We start from the raw sequence: 20,396 nt of genomic DNA, 5'->3' as shown, positions 1-20,396 counted from the left end.
TCCCCATTTTCAGATCTATTCATTTTTGTTTGGAGTGGCATCATTGGTAAATGTTATAAAAAATGTGCATTTTGACAGCGCTCTCTCGAAACAAAGAGTTGCAAATCCATTCATCTATGGCATGCTATTCATCAAAGATGACTTGATGCGAAACTCTCTCATTTTTCGCGCTCTCACGAGGGATTTATCTCGAATTTGTGCTGGCAACAATCACAGATAAATCTCTCGCGCCAGCGGAAGCGGGTACCAGAACAAAAAATTTGCCAGCTAAAACGGAAAACGGGCTAAAACTTTCGGTAAACTTTAGTTTGACCCACAACTGTAGAAATGCGTTCAAAAATTATGGGAAAAAAATAAAAATACTTGTTTTATGTAAATATTATTAGTTCGAAGGCGGAGGGTAAATATTATTTCCCCTTCAAAAGTTATAACTAAAAGCAGGTTTTGTAAATATGAAAACCCGATGCAACTAGTCCATTTTGATGACAGAACCTGGAACGTCAGGCATGTGAGATAAGCCCTATCCACTAAATAATGTTAACTATTATATCCCAGGTCAGATTTAGTCAAATTTCAAAAGATTATTTGGTTTTCTTTGTGAGTTAAATGTGTTACAATATTTGACTAATTAATTTAATCAAAATGTAAATTTTATTAAGATTTGTTTATATTTAACTCTAACTAGTCGTATTATTGTAAAATAAGTTTAAAGAAATGAATATTTTGCACTATCATTTTATTAAATGATTGAAACTAAAAAATCGCCGGAATGTATGTAAAAAATCCCCATATTCAGAACTATTCATTTTTATTTGGAGTGGTATCATTGTCAAAAATGTGCATTTTGACAGCACTCTCTCGAAACGAAGAGTTGCAAATCCATTCATCTATGCTATTCATGACCCATGATGCAATTACAAGGTGACTGACGTTCACTGATGACCTGATACGAAACTTATATTCTCTCTCAATTCGTTTCCAGGAATGGGTCTTGAAGTTCATTCGATTGTAAACAAAAGTTCATTCGTTTCCAGGAAAGGGTCTTGAAGTTCATTCGATTGTAAAGAAAAGTTCATTCGTTTCCAAGAACATCAGATGGCTATAGAGTTGCCTAAACTACCTATAATGCAAATCTACCTTACGTTTCAATCACTTGTTTACATATTTATGAAATTAAGTTAAGTACTGTATGCAATTGAAAAGATTGTCAAATGATTGTTTTTGAGTAGTAGGCCGGGTGAAAAAATAAAATTAAATGTGGAGTTGAATTGAGGATTCCATAGAGTTGAGTTATGAAAGTTTTTGTTTAAAATAGCTTTGGCTGCAAGCCTTAAAATTGTAATTTATTAATTATGAAAATCTCCCTAAATATGTTGATTCAATTTCTGTTTTTATTGATAAATAAATATCGTTAAGAAACGGAACATAACTAGTTAAGTTGAGAACATTATTTAAAAATGGAGTTCTTTTATGGCGACCGTGGGCCGGAGCCCTACAATAAGAAAAGTTATGAAGTTTGAAGAATTGCAAAAATGAATTAATGCAAGTTATATGTCTATATGTGTTGTGACGTAATAAAAAAGACAAGAAAAAAATTGAAAAAAAAGTTTTATACTATCGAAATACAAAATTAAATTTAAAACTTACAAAAAATCTATGAAAATAAAGATTTTACAAAAGAAATAAGTTAATAAGAGCTAATATATGAACTAATATCCACGTTTTAGAAAACTTAAATATATATATATATTCGTATATAAAAAAAAAAATAAAAATTATTATCATTGAGCTGTAACAATAATCTGTGAATACTGTTTACAGTAGAACAAAACGAAAAGCGGAACGAAGAGAAATACTAATATTAACATATTAAGTGAACGAAAGAGGAACATAGAGAAATACTAATATTAATATATTAAGTGAACGAAAAGCGGAACTGAGAGAAATACTAATATTAACAATGGTATAAAAAGAAGAGGAACTAAATGAGAAAGGAAATGTCAAAGAAACATAAAAATATTCAGTAAACAGTCGTGAGCGGAACAAAACGAAATTGGAATATGAACAAGTGTGGAACAAAATGAAAGTGAAAATTAGTGGAAGAATTTTGGAAAAAGGAAAAAGCTACTGAAATCAATAATGTCCCTCAACTCAACTGCAACAAGGTAGTCAACTATTGAATGGAACAAGTCAGCACTGAATATTAGCAACAATGAAACAATATATTACGAGCGGAAATCATACACTACTACAACAACAACAGCGGAACTAATAATGATTGCAGTATTGGGTATGGCGCACAGTGTGCGAAACATGTAGTTTAGCAAATATAAAATCAATTTTTTCTTGAATTTAAATTTTCTTAATTTATATTATTTACACTTTTGCACATTTATTAAAGTACCACCACACACATGTACTCATTACATATTTACATACAAACTATTACTAATATAATTTATCTAAATATTTAACAATAAAAAAATTAAAAAAAAAAGAAATAAAATTTAAATAATAATAATAATAATTAACATTTTACTAAAATTTTATTTTAAATATATTAAAATATATTAACATATGTATGTACAAGTGTACGTGTTAATGACAGTGGGCTGGTGTTGATGAAAATTTTAAAATATTTTGTAAGGTAACCCTACGGTAAGTGTTGCGTGACCATAAGGTCAAGCAATACGTATGGAACATTCACAGTGAGGGTTACCTCACATAATGTCAAAGTGAATGACGCCAGATTTTTACGCGCATTCAACTCGGGCAGTCATCTAAATTTTCGCTAAGTAATATCGTGTACGCATAAAATATAAGAAATATAGCGGCTCACCTATAAATTTGTGTGACACAAATAAAACCAACATTATTGTAAAAGTTCGAGTGTTTTATTTTAATTGCGGTGATCAAACATTTCAACAGTCGTGAAATACAGTGCGTGCATGCAAACGAGTGCATACCTGCATATCAATCTGCACGATTCTATACTGTCTGCGACACATGGAGACCATTTTGGCCACGCCGGAATCGGTCTCGCCACATGGCGACCGTGACCATGCCTGCAGAAAAATGGTGGCTCCGGGGACCTGGAATAATTCCCTGCAGCACAAAATTAAAAGACATTTACAAATTTGCTAAAAACTGAGTGCGTGGTGGTTGTGATGCGGTGGTGGTTGTAGTAAAAAGAAATACATACATACAAAAAAAATTTTACATAAAATGATATAAATTACACAAAGCTGATTGCAACAAATTCAAAAAATTACATGAAGTAATCTATAATTTAAAACTACAAAATCTAACTACAAAAATTACAAAATTTCAAAAAAAAAACATTAAAAATTTCAAAAAAAAAAATTACAAAATTTCAAAAAACTACAAACGAAAAAATATGTAAATTTCAAAAACTACAAAAAAATCTAAAAATTTCAAAAACTACAAAAAAATTTTTAAAAAATTTCAAAAACTACAGAAAAAATTTAAAAATTTCAAAAACTCCAAAAAAAATTTAAAAATTTCAAAAATTACAAAAAAATTTAAAATATCAAAAACTACAAAAAAAATCATAAAATTTCAAATACTACAAAAAAAAAAAAATTTTTTATAAAATTTCATAAACTACAAGAAAAAGGTACATCCTAAATGGCAAAATATACTTTTTAGAACTTCGTACATACATACATTTAAAAATTAATTTGAACTTGAACCAAAGTTACGTGTGGAATTGTGGTGGTACATACATACATATATGTAAAAAGTTTTTGGAAGCTGCTGTACCATACCATAACGTTCACACATAAGCACAACCACCCGCTACGTTTTAATACGCAGTACCGTTAGTAGCAGTAAAATCATGCTATACATAACAAAAGTAAGAAGAAAAAACCAGTCGGCGACGGCATCACTTGGACGGCAACATCTACATCGGCAAGAAGCGGAAAAATACCAACAACACATACACCAGCAAGCAGAAAAGACAAAAAGCGGTACAGTAGAGTAGATTAGAACATACGTACATATCTAATATTTAATTTCTGTGTATAAGTAGACACTTTGCTTCTGTATGTAATCTTTTTCAATACCTGTATACTATGCATGTAGCAAATCAACTTGACACTTTTGCCTTTTTTACATATGTACTTTTCTCTAAACATTTGTATACTATGCATGTAGCAACAAAAATTGACACTTTGTTTCTAAACATTTGTATACTGCGCACGTAGCAACACATTTTTCTTCTCACAATTTAACCAAATATTTAATATAAATATTTAAATATCGAAAACTTTTTGAATGTACATTAAAAATAATTTTAAATATACGGCCACCACATGCAAATTATCACGCATATATTACTATATTCTTTCTTTTTCAAACATTAACATGGAACTTGAATTTTTTTATTTTAAATTCGAACACTGCTTCGTAATAAATACAATCGGAAAAATATTTTTTCAAATTTACACATTTTTTTTAAAACCCTTTTGAAACGCAAATTATACATCAATTCTATATGTATAATACCAAAAATATCAAATCTTTTCGCCAAAAGTTTGCGATAATTATTCGAAGCTAATCAATTTTGAAATCTCTCATTGACTTCAAATATCAATATAGACAGGTTACAGTCACATAATGGTAATGGTGAAAATTTATTTTATCGGTGAAAGCTTAATTGCCCTTTTTCCAATTATTTCTTCGGAAATTGAACATAGTGAATATCATAAACATTTACACATTTTTTTTGCAACAAATACAGTGCCATTCAAATAGTTAACAATTCTTTTGAAGCATCACAAGAATACAGTGTATTCCAAATATTTCAACATATCTTACATTTGCGACTCTTTTCAAACTGTGTATTATATACAGTGTCTTTCAAATATTCCAACAGTTTCTTTTCTCTTGGCATTATTAAACGAATACAGTGCGGTCAAAATATTTCAACATTCACTTGCATTTACAAAATAAGTCTTAAATACAGTGCCTTTGAATATGCGAATCTTTACCATTTACCAATTAACTCATCGGTTTTGAATATTTCGAATATTCTCCGATTTCACAAAAAAAAAAAAAAAAAAATTTTTTTTTTCTTTTTAAATTGCATACCACAATTACACAGTGAATGAATAGTTTTAAATTCATTTTTGTATAAACAGTGCCTACAGCGTTAATCTTAACATTTTTCCGAATTTTTTTTTCATGAAACATTTTTTTCTGCCACGGAGGTAACATTTTCAATAAATGTAATAAAGTTTTCAGATGTCAGTTGTCAAATGTCAGATTTTGATTCCAATTTCAAAAATTTACGCTCTAATTTCACTAAAGTTACTAAACGAGTTTTAAATAACCGATCTATCTCAGCGAAAAAATCAATAGAATACGAAGATGCTTTAATTAAAAGCTATAACCAAATAATAATACAAGTAAATTCATATTTTGAAAATCGAGATAAGCCTAGTTCAATAATCGAAAGTTTGTCAAAGTGCAGAGAACAACTCACTAAATGTTTTTCTAGAATTAACTGCAATATAAAAATACCCAAAGATCTTTCTGAATTAATACAAGAAAGCGAATCGAGTTCTGATTTTGACACTGAGGAAGAATTATCTGACGCATCGACAACTTCAGCATACAAAGCTAGTATTATTAAAAAAAGTCACGTATCTTTTCTTGAGGATTTCCCTGGATTTTCCAATACACTCCACAATAATAATTTAGACACAATTAGCGAAGAACAACCAACAATGGCGACTTCAGAGCAAAAGAAAACTTTTATTACTATGTGTGCATCCATAATTAGAGAAAACTACAGCGGCGATCCGCTTTCACTTGCATCCTTTATAGATAAAATAGTTTTGATAGAAGATTTGATGGAAGAAAATTTGACAAATACTTTCATTTCGTTTATAAAATCCAAGTTAGAAGGGAAAGCGCGTGAGGCAATTCCAAATGAAGTAACAACAATTCAACAAATAAAAGATGCATTAAAAGGTAGAATAAAACCTGACAACTCAAAAGTTGTTGCAGGAAAAATTGCATCGTTAAAAATTTTTAATAATAATCATACTGAATTCGCCAAACGTGTTGAGGAACTCTCCGATGCTTTAGAACGATCATTAGTTATAGAAGGAATGACTCAGGAAAAAGCGCACGAAATGGCAGTCGAACAAACCGTCAACGTTTGTCGGCTTAACACCCGCTCAGACCTAGTAAAATCAATTTTAGCGTCAACTACGTTTACTGATTCTAAGGATGTAGTTGCGAAAATGATCGTAGAACAAAATAACCAAACAAGTGAAAGGCAGGTACTAGCGTTTAGATCACGTTATAACAGGCAAAATAATAGTTTTCGAGGTAACTTCAGGTCAAATCAATATAATAGGAACAACTTTTCGAGGTACAACAACAATTTTAACAGAAACAACAATAGCAATTATAGGCATAATAACAACAATAATTATGGCTCGCGAAATAATGATAATTTTCGAAATAACAATAGCAGGCCCGTAAACAGAAACAACAGCAATAACAACAGTAACAACAACAATCGACGTTCAAATACTACAAATAACGCTAGTGTACGCACTTTAAACGCCAACGGCCCTCAGGAGCGAACACTGGGGGACCAGAATCTGAATTAAATAACGTTTTTCAAAATAAATCAATTTATTGTTTAAACCTGAACTACTCAGATTTTATCGAACTGAATTGCAATGACTCTTTTAAAACATGCACTTTCTTAGTAGATACACAGGCTGATATATCAATTATAAAACTTTCAAGTTTAAAACAAAATGTTTCTATAAATAACAACAATATTATAAATATAACGGGTGTTACGACAGATACAGTTTCAACATTGGGTACCATTAAAACAGAACTTTTTTATTCAAATTTTTCAATTCCACATACTTTAAATGTAGTAGATGACAAATTCAACATACCGTCAGATGGTATTTTAGGCAAAGACTTTTTGAAAAAATACAATTGCGTCATAGACTATGCAAACGAGAGCATAACAATTGGCATTGGCAAAAATATTCATAAAATTTCAATTTTACATAATACAACCGATAATACATTGATAATTCCTCCTAGATGCGAAGTTTATCGCTTATTTAAGCTGAAAAAATCTAAACATCCAGTTTTTATAGACGCACAGGAAATTTGTAGTGGTGTGTTCACCGCAAAGTGTATTGTTGACACTAACAATCCGATAATAAAGGTATTAAACGTCACTGACGAGGTAAAATACGTAAGAAATTGTAACATACTTACGGATGAAATCACCAACTACAACGTGTATAAAATCAATGATCTTTCAAAAGATTCGAAAAGGTCAGAGGAATTAAAATCAATTTTAGAAAAACAAATGCCAAACTATGCCAAACCAAAACTTCTCGATTTATGTCTAAAATATGATGATATTTTTGCACTAAAGACCGATCGTATGACACTTAACAACTTTTATGAACAGAAATTACGATTGACAGATACAAATCCTGTTTACATAAAAAACTACCGTTTACCATATTGTCAGAGAGAGGAAATTAATAAACAAGTTGATAATTTATTGCAAAACGATCTTATAGAACACAGCTATTCCAACTATAATAGTCCATTGATACTTGTGCCAAAGAAAAACCCAAATGGACAGAAATCCTACAGGATGTGTGTTGACTTTAGAGCCGTAAACAAAAAATTGATAGCAGACAAATTCCCACTTGCACGAATAGACGATATTCTTGATAATCTAGGCAGAGCAAAATATTTTTCTACATTGGATCTGTATTCAGGTTTTCACCAAATCCCATTAAATAAAGATTCTAGAGACATCACTTCATTCAGCACTGATCGTGGTGCTTTTCGATGGAAAGTTTTACCATTCGGTTTAAACGTAGCTCCGAACTCATTCTCAAGAATGATGTCAATTGCCTTTTCAGGAATTTCTCCAAACCAAGCCTTTTTATATGTCGACGATCTTATAGTCATTGGGTGTAGCGAAGCTCACCATCTTAAAAATTTAGAACAAGTCTTTCAAACATGCAAAAAATTTAATTTGCGTCTCAATCCCGAAAAATGCAACTTCATGCGTTCAGAAGTCACTTTCCTAGGACACAAGTGTTCGTCAAAAGGTCTACTTCCAGACGATTCCAAAATAATTGCAATAAAGAGATATCCGAAACCTTCCGATAAAGATGCAGTAAGACGATTCGTGGCATTCGCCAATTATTACAGAAGGTTTATACCAAATTTTGCTTCCATAGCAGCACCTTTAAATAAACTTAGCAGGAAAAGAGTAGAATTTAAATGGGATCAATCATGTGATATAGCATTTGAAAAACTCCGAAAATCTTTAATTTCTCCTCAAATTCTCCAATACCCAGACTTCAAAAAGGAATTTATAATTACTGTCGACGCTTCAAAAATTGGTTGTGGTGCCATTTTAAGTCAAAATAAAGATGGCATTGACTTACCAATTTGTTTCGCGTCCAAATCATTTAATAATTCAGAACAAAAGAAATCAATAATTGAGTTAGAGCTTTTAGCTATATTTTTTGCAATAAAACAGTTCAGACCATACATATATGGCACACACTTTACAGTCAAGTCCGATCATCGTCCATTAGTTTACTTGTTCAATATGAAAGATCCCTCTTCAAAACTTTCACGTATCAGACTTGAACTGGCAGAGTACAACTTCACTATTGAATACATAAAAGGTAAAACGAACGTAGGAGCAGATGCACTCTCTCGCATCACAATAGAAGAAATAAAAAATTCAGGAACATCAATTTTAGCAGTACAGACAAGATCACAGACAAAACAAAAACAATTAATGCAACAAGAAATACTCAAAGAAAAAAAAGTAAAAGAAAACATAAAATTACAAGTTTATGATAATTTTTCAAACAAATTTTCAAAGAAAATACCCAGAGTAAAATCCCAAATAAGTTATGATAAAAGTGGTAAAATTACGAATTTTGAATTAAATGCGCATCTAAAACACAAAAAGATTGAGTTAATTAAGGTTGCGTGTGCTAACAAAATAATACATTTAGATGAATTACTTTTGAAGCTACAAAAAGAAGCTGGCAAGCGCAATATTAATATAATTGAATTGCAAAAAAATGATAATCTTTTTAAATATTTTTCGATATCAGATCTGAAAACCACTGGGAATAAAATTTTAAAACATTTAGAAATCGTCCTAACCGAACCCGTAGAAACTGTGACAGACGAAGACAAAAAACAACAATTAATAACAATTTACCATACCGACCCAATTTTAGGAGGACATTTCGGTAGCAAAAAAGTTTATGCAAAACTCAGAACCAAATATTATTGGAAAGGCATGACGCGCGATATAGCGAAATTTGTTAAAAACTGCGAAAAATGTCTTTTGAATAAGGTTAAGCCAAAAACAAAAGAAAATTTAGTCCTAACCGAAACACCATGTAAGCCATTCGACATTGTTGTCATTGACACTATAGGACCTCTACCTCAATCCGATAATGGTAACAAGTTCGCTGTCACCATTATATGCGATCTCAGCAAATACTTAGTAACGATTGCGATACCTGACAAAAGTGCAAAAACGGTCGCATCAGCTATTTTGAAAATTTCATACTAATATATGGCATTATGAAAACAATTAAAACTGATTTAGGTACCGAATACAAAAATGAAATTTTTTCAGAGTTAACAAAACTATTAAAAATAGAACATAAATTTTCCACAGCGTACCATCATGAAACTCTTGGCACAGTAGAGCGAAATCACAGAGTTTTCAATGAATATTTAAGATCTTTTCTAAATCCCAATTTTTCCGACTGGGATGTTTACTTGAAATATTTCACTTTTCTTCATAACACAACAACAAACACAGTATTCGATAATAAATTCTCACCATATGAATTAGTCTTTGGCAAAGCAGCTAATTTACCAAAAGAACTGCAAACCAATAAAATAGACCCGATTTATAACATAGAAAACTATTCGAAAGAAGTTAAATTTCGTTTTCAAAAAACTCACAAATTAGCGAATAAAACAGTTACAGAACACAAATTAAAAAATCAAACCGGATATAACAAAAGTTCACAACCAATATCTGTCAAGGTATTTGACAAGGTATTGCTTGAAAAAGAACCCCGCGACAAGCATAGTAGTATCTATATTGGTCCGTATACCGTAATAGGTATTGACGGCGTAAACGTCACGTTAATTGATGACGAAACGAAAAAGAAAAAAATAGTACATAAAAATAGAATAAGAAAAATTAATTAAATTAAATTTTTAAATTCAAGATTATTTAAAGTTAATCTCTATCGTTAAATTAGAAATAAAATGTTTTTCTTCCAAACCTGAAAAAAAAAGACAATGAAATCAAATAAATTTAAGCAATCATTAAAAATTAAGAACTGAATGTATACAGTAGAATTAAACCACAAAAAAAAATTTTTGTTTTCTAATTATAAAAACTAAATTTAAGTTCTACTTTAGAACTAGACTTTACAACTTAATTCTTAATTTAGATCTAAACATAGATGTAGATTTAAACTTAGTTTAACAGTCTTAAACTTTTAAAGTTAATTACATCGCTTTTGGGACAGAAGAATTTGGCCAATTCTTCTTTTCCAAAGGGGAATGATGTAAGGTAACCCTACGGTAAGTGTTGCGTGACCATAAGGTCAAGCAATACGTATGGAACATTCACAGTGAGGGTTACCTCACATAATGTCAAAGTGAATGACGCCAGATTTTTACGCGCATTCAACTCGGGCAGTCATCTAAATTTTCGCTAAGTAATATCGTGTACGCATAAAATATAAGAAATATAGCGGCTCACCTATAAATTTGTGTGACACAAATAAAACCAACATTATTGTAAAAGTTCGAGTGTTTTATTTTAATTGCGGTGATCAAACATTTCAACAGTCGTGAAATACAGTGCGTGCATGCAAACGAGTGCATACCTGCATATCAATCTGCACGATTCTATACTGTCTGCGACACATGGAGACCATTTTGGCCACGCCGGAATCGGTCTCGCCACAATTTCTTTTTGTTTTTATTTGTTTTTGAAGACAAAATTAAAACAAAATAATTGAAATAAATAACTGAGATCAAATTATTTATTTTTTATTTTTGAAAATTTACTTTTGCCCTACTGTCCTATATTCACATGTGGTAATATTTACTTTAATTTAATACAAGCTTTTTATATCAAGCAGTGTGTGCGTAAAATGAATATGTTATTTTTGAAATAAAGCGATACAATTTTCAAAGATATGGCTTGAAAGCGATGCGCCAGTAATATAAAAAATGTATTTATATATATAGTATTAAAATTTTAATGTCTCCGAAACAATGTTTTTTTTTTCCAAATTTTGTAAGCTCAGCGGAAATTTCATTTTATTACGATAAATTACACGAAAATTCTTTTACTATTACATATTCAATATTCAATTTAGATATCAAAGTTTGCTTTTGTTTTGCTTTTCTTTTACATGTGCGATTCTAATAGTCCACATACATTTTCAAATGCTAGAATAGAATTTAGTGCAGATAGAGATTCTTTATTTGAAGACTTTTTAGGCTTTGATAACACAAATCATTCTACGCAAACTTCATCTTCTAGTTCGATTTCTAATTTTGACCTAACTTCAAATTCTAATTCTTATTTTACTTCTAATACTATTTCAAATTTTAACGATTTAAACATGGATACTCTTGAGCAAAAGAAGTCATTCATTAGTACTTGTGCCTCAATTATTCGAGAAAACTATAGCGGTGATCCGTTATCACTTGCCTCGTTTATAGATAAAATTGATTTAATAGAAGATTTAACTGATGTATCTTTAACTCCTACATTTATATCATTTTTAAAGTCGTAGTAAGTAGAAGATCTTTCTGATTCGCTAGAACGCTCTTTGATCATCGAAGGTATGACACAGGCAAAAGCTCATGAGATGGCGGTTGAGCAAACTGTTACTGTTTGTAGGTTGAACAGTCGTTCAGATATGGTGAAGTCTATCCTTGCATCAACAACTTTTAAGGATTCAAAGGATGTTGTTGCTAAAATGATTATTGAGCTTGAACAGGAGGTAAAAGAGCGGCAGGTTTTAGCGTATCGGTCACGTCCGATAAGATGTAATAGTTTTAACGAGAATTTTAGAGGTAATAATAATTTTAGATATAATAACAATTTTAGATTCAATGGTAATGCAACTAGACGTAACAATAATTTACATTTTCGAAATACTAGTTATAATAGAAGCAACAATATGTCTAATAATTACAACAACAATTACAATAGAAATAAAAATTGGTCTGCAAATAACAGTAACTCAAATAATCAGCGTTTAAATAACAGAAATTCAGTCAATGTTCGTTCTTTAAATGCCGAAGCCCCTCAGGAGCGAACACTGAGGGAGCAGGTGCTATTGGATTAAATTCTTTTAAATCAATATATTGTCTAAATTTAAATTATTCTGACTTCATCGAAGTCAACTGTAGCGATTCTTATAAAATATGTTCTTTTCTTGTAGATTCTCAGGCAGATATTTCACTTATAAAAATTTCTAGTTTAGCAAGTAACGTAATAGTAGATAACAGTAATGTAATAAATATAACAGGTGTAACAACAGACACAGTAACAACTTTAGGCACAGTTAGTACGAACATAGTAGTTTCAAATATATTTTTTCCTCTGACTATTCATGTTGTTGATGACAACTTTAATATTCCTTCGGACGGTATAATAGGAAAAGACTTTTTAACAGCAAACAAATGCATAATCAATTATGCGAATGATACAATAACGATAGGACTAGGGAGAGAAAGAGTTAATATTTCAATTTTGCATAGCACTTCAACAGATACTCTTGTAATTCCACCAAGATGTGAAGTTTTTCGTGTTTTTAGTTTGAATAAATCGGAAAATCCAGTTTTTGTCGATTCTCATGAACTTTGTAGTGGTGGTTTTACCGCAAAATGTGTCATTGATACGAAAAATCCTATTTTTAAAATTATTAATACTACTGATGAAGTGAAATATGTTAAAAACTTCAATATTCAAACTGAGGACATAGAAAATTTTGATATCTATCGCATAAATGAAACATCTGTTGATTCAAAACGCATAGAAGAGCTTAAGTCAGTTTTAGTAAAACAAATACCTTCGTATGCAAAAGATAAATTACTTGACTTATGTTTGAAATATTCAGATATTTTTGCTCTAAAAACAGACTTAATGACGATTAATAATTTTTACGAACAAAAATTAAGACTAACGGACAAGACACCAGTGTACATAAAAAATTATAGATTGCCATATTCACAGCGTGCCGAAATAAATAAACAGGTTGATAATTTGTTAAAAAATGATTTAATTAAAGGAAGTTGTTCAAATTATAACAGCCCATTGATATTAGTACCGAAAAACGACCCAACTGGACAAAAAGCATATCGAATGTGTGTAGACTTCAGAGCAGGCAATAAAAAACTGATTGCAGATAAATTTCCTTTGGCACGTGTTGATGGTATTTTGGATAACCTTGTTCGAGCTAAATATTTTTCGACTTTGGATCTTTTTTCGGGTTTCCATCAAATTCCATTACATAAAGATTCGAGAGATATAACATCATTTAGTACTGATCGTGGATCTTTTCGTTGGAAAGTTTTACCATTTGGACTAAATGTTGCTCCTAACTCATTTTCAAGAATGAAGTCAATAGCATTTTCCGGTATTGCACCTAATCAAGCCCTTATGTATATAGACGATATTATAGTCATTGGATGTAGTGAGTCCCATCATTTAAAAAATTTAGAGACAGTTTTTGAGACATGTAGAAAGTTTAATTTGCGGCTTAATCCTAATAAATGTAATTTTCTTAGATCTGAGGTAACATTTTTGGGGCATAAATGTTCAGCAAAGGGTTTGTTACCTGATGATTCAAAAATAGAGGCCATTAAAATGTATCCTAAGCCGCGTGACAAAGACGCAGTTAGAAGATTCGTTGCATTTGCCAACTGTTATAGGAGATTTATACCTAATTTTGCTTGTTTAGCGGCACCTTTGAATCGTTTGAGTCGGAAAAATGTTGAATTTAATTGGGATATATCGTGCGAGCTGGCATTTGAGAAACTAAGACAAAGTTTAATGTCTCCAAAACGTTTGCAATATCCAGATTTCACTAAAGAATTTCTAATAACAGTTGATGCTTCGAAAATTGGGTGTGGTGCGATATTGAGTCAAGATCATAATGGTAACGATTTACCAATTTGTTTCGCTTCAAAAGCATTTAGCAAGTCTGAACAAAATAAAGCAATTATCGAATTAGAACTTTTGGCAATATATTTTGCAATTAAGCAGTTTAGACCATACGTTTATGGTACACATTTTAAAGTTAGATCAGATCAGCGGCCGTTAGTTTATTTATTTAATATGAAAGATCCTACGTCAAAACTCTCTAGAATACGTTTAGAGTTATCTGAGTATAATTTTTCTATAGAGTATATAAAAGGTAAAGCAAATGTAGGTGCAGATGCTCTTTCTCGTATAACTATAGATGAGTTAAAAAATTCGACTAAACATATATTGGCAGTACAAACAAGGTCAATGACAAAGCAAAAAGAGGAAATACAGATACAAAACGATAACCGACAAATACAGACAGAAACATTACAAGTTTACGACAAATTTGCTTATAATTTTTCAAATAAAATCCCGAGAATAAAGTCGAATATAAATTATGATAAGAATGGTGATATTAGTAATATAGAAATATGTGCGCACTTAAAACATAAAAAGCTCGAGCTACTTAATTTTGAGATTGTTAACAAAATAGCGAATTTAGATGAGCTACTTTTGAGGCTGGAACGTAATGCCGGCCATCACAATATTAAGAATATTGAATGACAGAAAGATGTTAATATTTTTCATCATTTTACTATTGCAAATTTTAAAGAAACCGGAAATAAAATTTTAAAACATTTAATAATTATATTGACAGAGCCAGTAGAGACGGTAACTGATGAAGACACGAAATTAAAACTTATGACAGTTTATCATAATGATCCAATATCAGGTGGTCATTGTGGAAATAAGAAGTTATACGCGAAAATACGTACAAAATATTTTTGGAAAAATATGACGCGCGATATTGCTAAAATTGTGAAAAGTGCCTGTTAAACAAAGTTAAGCCAAAAACAAAAGAAAATATGGTGCTTACACCAACACCTTGCAAGCCTTTTGATATAGTAGTTATAGACACGATAGGACCTTTGCCTGAGTCGAATAATGGGAATAAGTTCGCAGTTACCATTATGTGCGATTTAAGCAAATATTTAGTTACAATAGCTATTTCAGATAAGAGTGCAAAAACAGTTGCATCTGCAATTTTTGAAGGTTTTATTCTAATTTATGGAATAATGAAATCTATTAAATCAGATTTAGGCACAGAATTTAAAAATGAAATTTTTGCGGAATTGACTAAACTTTTGAAAATTGAGCATAATTTTTCATCACCTTATCATCATAAAACTGTTGGTACTATTGAAAGGAATCATCGTGTGTTTAACGAATATTTAAGAGCTTACCTTGACGATTCATTTCCCGAGTGGGACGTTTATTTAAAATATTTTACATTTTTGCATAATACAACAACAAATACTGTTTTTGATAATCAGTTTACACCTTTAGAATTAGTGTTTGGTAGAAAAGTTACTTTGCCAAATGAATTAAAAAAGGAAAATATAAATCCAATTTATAATGTTGAAAATTATGCAAAAGAGGTAAAATATCGTATGCAAAAGTCACATGTACTCGCAAAAGAATTAATCAATAAACATAAAATTAGAAATAAAAATGCTTACGATAAAATATCAAAACCCCTAACTATTAATATAAATGATAAAGTTCTAATACAGAAAGAACCTCGAGACAAACAAACAAACATATATCAGGGACCTTATACCACAACACAAATTGATGGGGTAAATGTAACAATTTTTGATGACAAAACTAAAAAGAAAAAATTAGTACATAAAAATAGAATACATAAGATAAAATAAATATTTTTATATTTTAGTTTTAGCATAGACTAAAATTTAGTTGTTGGGTTAATAAAAATTAAAAACAAAAAAAAAAATAAATAAATTGTTTACTAATACAAATTGAATTTAATATTTGAATTATTAACATAATGTTTAGAATATAAGTTAGTAATTGTTTGTAAATTACTTAATGTAGTGTTAACCTAATATAGTATTAACATAGTAGTAATAATAATTAATAAATAAGTTAGTCTGTTTTTTTTTTTGTTTTAACACAAATTGTTCTGAATGATCGAATTTTAGGAAGGGAAGGTACCCCTAAATAATGCATATTCGTTCATTCAAAACAATTAATCTTGCAGTTGAATAAGCAAGAAGGACGTGACAAAATTGATCACTTTGTCACATCCTTCTTTTTCAAAGGAGGGTGATATAATGCAAACCTACCTTACGTTTCAATCACTGGTTTACATATTTATGAAATTAAGTTAAGTACTGTATGCAATTGAAAAGATTGTCAAATGATTGTTTTTGAGTAGTAGGCCGGGTGAAAAAATAAAATTAATTGGGGAGTTGAATTGAGGATTTCATAGAGCTGAGTTCTGAAAGTTTTTATTTAAAATAGTTTTGGCTGCAAGCCTTAAAATTGTAATTTATTAATTATGAAAATCTCCCTAAATATGTTGATTCAATTTCTGTTTTTATTGATAAATAAATATCGTTAAGAAACCGAACATAACTAGTTAAGTTGAGAACATTATTTAAAAATGGAGTTCTTTTATACCAAAAAAAAAACTCCAAGAAATCCGTTCGGTTTCTTTATTTTCAAAAAAATCAGCAAGTAAGGTGATAAAAACTTATTAAAATTTATAAAAAAGGCAAAGTTTTGTAGAAATATTTTGTGGTAGATAAGTGAAAAAATATGAAATAATATATTTCGATTGCGTTGCTTTGCTTTGTTGCGCTGGCACCGCCATAAGATAACAATGAACGGCTAGCCCCTTTTTCACTTTGATGCGACCAAAATGTTTATGTACATACATACATATGTATATCCACATACGCAAAAAATGTATAAAAAATTACGAAATTAGATCACTTGGTGAAGTATCTGCGTTGTCGTCCGCAAAAGGCTATTAATTAAACATGTTGCGTTAACCTATACGTATACCTATAATTTATCTCAGCTGTCAAAAATGGAATGTCGCAACGCTCCACAAAAACATGGCATTTGTGCATCCATTTACACCAATGCGAAGACTAAGAAGCTAACTTTTTCACCAATCGAAAGTTACTACCAAACCCCGTTTCGTGTGCAGCCCTTCGATGAAAGGTGTTATCACTGATAAATTTTCCACGGGCGAAAAAGAGTTATTTTTTTCTTCGGATTTGTAATCCTGACATAAATTCGAGTTTTTTGATATCCCATTTGACAATCTTGAGTAAATTTTGGTGAAAATCATAAATTAAACTTTTACCATGTAAAATAACCCAAAGTTATTCTGAAATCCCCAAATCTGGTTTTCAGCATGTTGGCATCTATGGCCAATATCAAAAAAATGCACATTTTCAAGCGCTCTCAGAGAGCGGGAAGTTTCATATCAGGTCTACAGTGCTGACGTTGGCAGCTTCTCTTTCTAATCCGCCATCTTGAACTCCCACTCTGAAATTCAATTTTCCTCTTTGCAAAACTACTTTTTCATTCAGAGGAAAAATCGTAGTAAAAACCACATAAATGAATTTTCCTGGAAAAATATGCAACGGCATCACTTTTTTCTCTAATTCTGTTTTGTGTTGACTTTTATATGATTCGTAGTTGTGACAATTTTCATAAAATAATTTTGTTTATCTAACAAATTTATAGAAATTTGAACATTTGTTATACAAAATGAAGATATTTTGTTTGAAATAATAATTATTATACACATTAAAATTATTCTCCTAATTTGGGTCATTTGCTTTTCCTTTCCAGGTTTTTTTCCTAGTCATTCTAAGGCGTCTTCCGAAAGTACTTCTTCTTCAACATGGTCGGAAGACAAAACTATCGCCTTGCCAATATCTCAGAGGTTGCAAAATTGAATTGCCAATTCATTAGGTGGGATATCGATTTAGAGGCTTTATTTTTATTGGGCCAGTTACACCTTTGTTAACCCTCGCGTTAAGGTCGGCAAGTGTGAGGTTTTATATACAAGTAGAAGTGGTTTTATGTACCTAGCGGCAGAGGTAGTGCTTGTATATGCATTGCAAGGGCTTGTACAATGCAATATTCTTCGTCGGTAGTGCGTAGATTAATTTCACAAAGAACTACCCCCGGATCCCACACCAAATTTAAGCTTATCTACCTCGGTCTGCGAGCAATAGTGTTAGATTACACATTGTAGTCCGGTCCATCAGAAAACCTTCAAATAGTTTATGACTGAATGACCTTGCCTGGTTTTAGCCTTAAACACATCTTTATACTGATGTGCAGTTTACCCGTAGGTTATTCGATGGTGAATGACGTTTAGAAAGTTTCATACTTGTATGCACATTTATTAAGGTTCAACATTCTTTAATTTTTAGCCACGCAGATAAGGGATTGTTTTTGTGCTGGGGCGAATCTCAGAAGGGGCAGCGAGACGTTCGCCATATGATGTTGCAGTCGCACGATTCGATGCTCCGCCCGAAATGGCAAACTGAAATGATCGTATTGGAGCCGGCTGCCTGAGTAATTTTGGTAATGCCCTGGTTACTGGGTAATTGGAGAGCCGGATATTAACCCAACCTTCTGGTGCTCCGTAATAACTCATGCTCGGATTAATTTACAAATACATACCGTTATCTTTATTCAGAAAGGCCCAAACAATTTGTCGAAACTACATTGATCACAGATTTTGCGTAATGATTGGGTGTCTGAGTTTTTTGGTACTCGAGTAATACCCGGCCAGTTGGATCCCGACACCTGAGTGCCCTGGTACCTCATCACTCAGGTAAAATTATCAGCCCTACCTCCCATAAGACGCATGGCAAACTATAGGAGCACATTGGTATTTTTATCGTCGGCGCCTCGGTATGGAACCTTGTTCCCCCACTACATCTACAATCATACGTCATCTTGAAAGGAAGCTCTTGCTGCTCTTTTAAACGTCCGAGATAGCGAAAGTTATTTCGGCAAAGTAGCTGCTTATTCTTCCACCAGCTAACTATAATATTTAAATTAACCGGCAGCATTAGGGCAGGAGTGTGGTCTTTATTAAGTTGTCCCATACAGTGCGCTGTTTATTCTTCTTATAATTGACTAGCAGACCCGGCAGGCATTGTTCTGTCCTACATTTGATCTATCTGCATACATTTTAATAAGCTTTTCCGTCTAACTCTCTCCTCTTCAATTTTTGCTAATCCTTTTATTCACTCCTTTCTCCGTCTTTTCGCTTCATCTATCTCTATCTTCGTCTCATTTTATATTTTTCTCAGTCTCCTTCTCTCTTCTTTTCTTTCTTCTTTATCCCTTATTGCCAGTCCCAGAGGGTGGTATGCATTTTGTTTCAGTCCCATTCCAAATCCTAGTCCCAGTCCCACTCCGAGTCTCAGTGCCAGTCCTAGTCCTAATCCCAGTCCCAGTCTGTCTCTGGTCTACTTCCCGGAAAAAAGGATCGTAAATACTAATATAGGCAAATTTATATACCAAATTTCAAGCACATCGAATAGGAAGTATGTAAATAGGTATGTTGGTATTATTAATTCATGTCTTTATTTCGGCTTCACATGCATATTTACCAGTTTTGCCAGGTTGATGCGACTAAATCGAATTTCACAATGAAAATTACTTTGAAGCTCTCAGCAACGGCTTTAATTTGATATTCATATTACACACACATTCTAGGGGTATCTGGATCCACATTTTGGCCTGTATCTCGAGACCCTAGTCACCCAGCGGTATAAAACTTACTCTGTACTAAAGCCCACATCAACAGCTTCAATTTCAGCGCCTCGGTATGGAACCTTCCCCCACTACATCTACAATCATACGTCATCTTGAAAGGAAGCTCTTGCTGCTCTTTTAAACGTCCGAGATAGCGAAAGTTATTTCGGCAAAGTAGCTGCTTATTCTACGACCAGCTAACTATAATATTTAAATTAACCGGCAGCATTAGGGCAGGAGTGTGGTCTTTATTAAGTTGCCCCATACAGTGCGCTGTTTATTCTTCTTATAATTGACTAGCAGACCCGGCAGGCGTTGTTCTGTCCTACATTTGATCTATCTGCATACATTTTAATAAGCTTTTCCGTCTAACTCTCTCCTCTTCAATTTTTGCTAATCCTTTTATTCACTCCTTTCTCCGTCTTTT

General features: G+C 31.7%; 1 protein-coding gene across 1 annotated transcript; it reads left to right on the top strand.

Annotated features, from left to right (window-relative positions):
• The first annotated feature begins 5,242 nt into the window (after window positions 1–5,242).
• On the top strand, window positions 5,243–7,516 carry LOC137249681 (kinesin-related protein 10-like). Its single transcript, XM_067781412.1, has one exon. It carries the CDS (start codon window positions 5,283–5,285, stop codon window positions 6,648–6,650), a length of 1,368 nt encoding a protein of 455 aa, XP_067637513.1. The 5' UTR covers window positions 5,243–5,282; the 3' UTR covers window positions 6,651–7,516.
• The last annotated feature ends 12,880 nt before the right edge of the window (window positions 7,517–20,396 follow it).

This window comes from Eurosta solidaginis, chromosome 4 (assembly GCF_040869045.1).
Source record: "Eurosta solidaginis isolate ZX-2024a chromosome 4, ASM4086904v1, whole genome shotgun sequence".
Taxonomy (NCBI): Eukaryota; Metazoa; Arthropoda; class Insecta; order Diptera; family Tephritidae; genus Eurosta; species Eurosta solidaginis.
The sequence above is the reverse complement of the archived record's forward strand: the minus strand, read 5'-3'. Positions and strand labels throughout refer to the sequence as shown.

Bases quoted from the DNA above. Each gene is read 5' to 3' on its own strand.
- LOC137249681 (XM_067781412.1), top strand. From the start codon at position 5,283: ATGTCAGATTTTGATTCCAATTTCAAAAATTTACGCTCTAATTTCACT.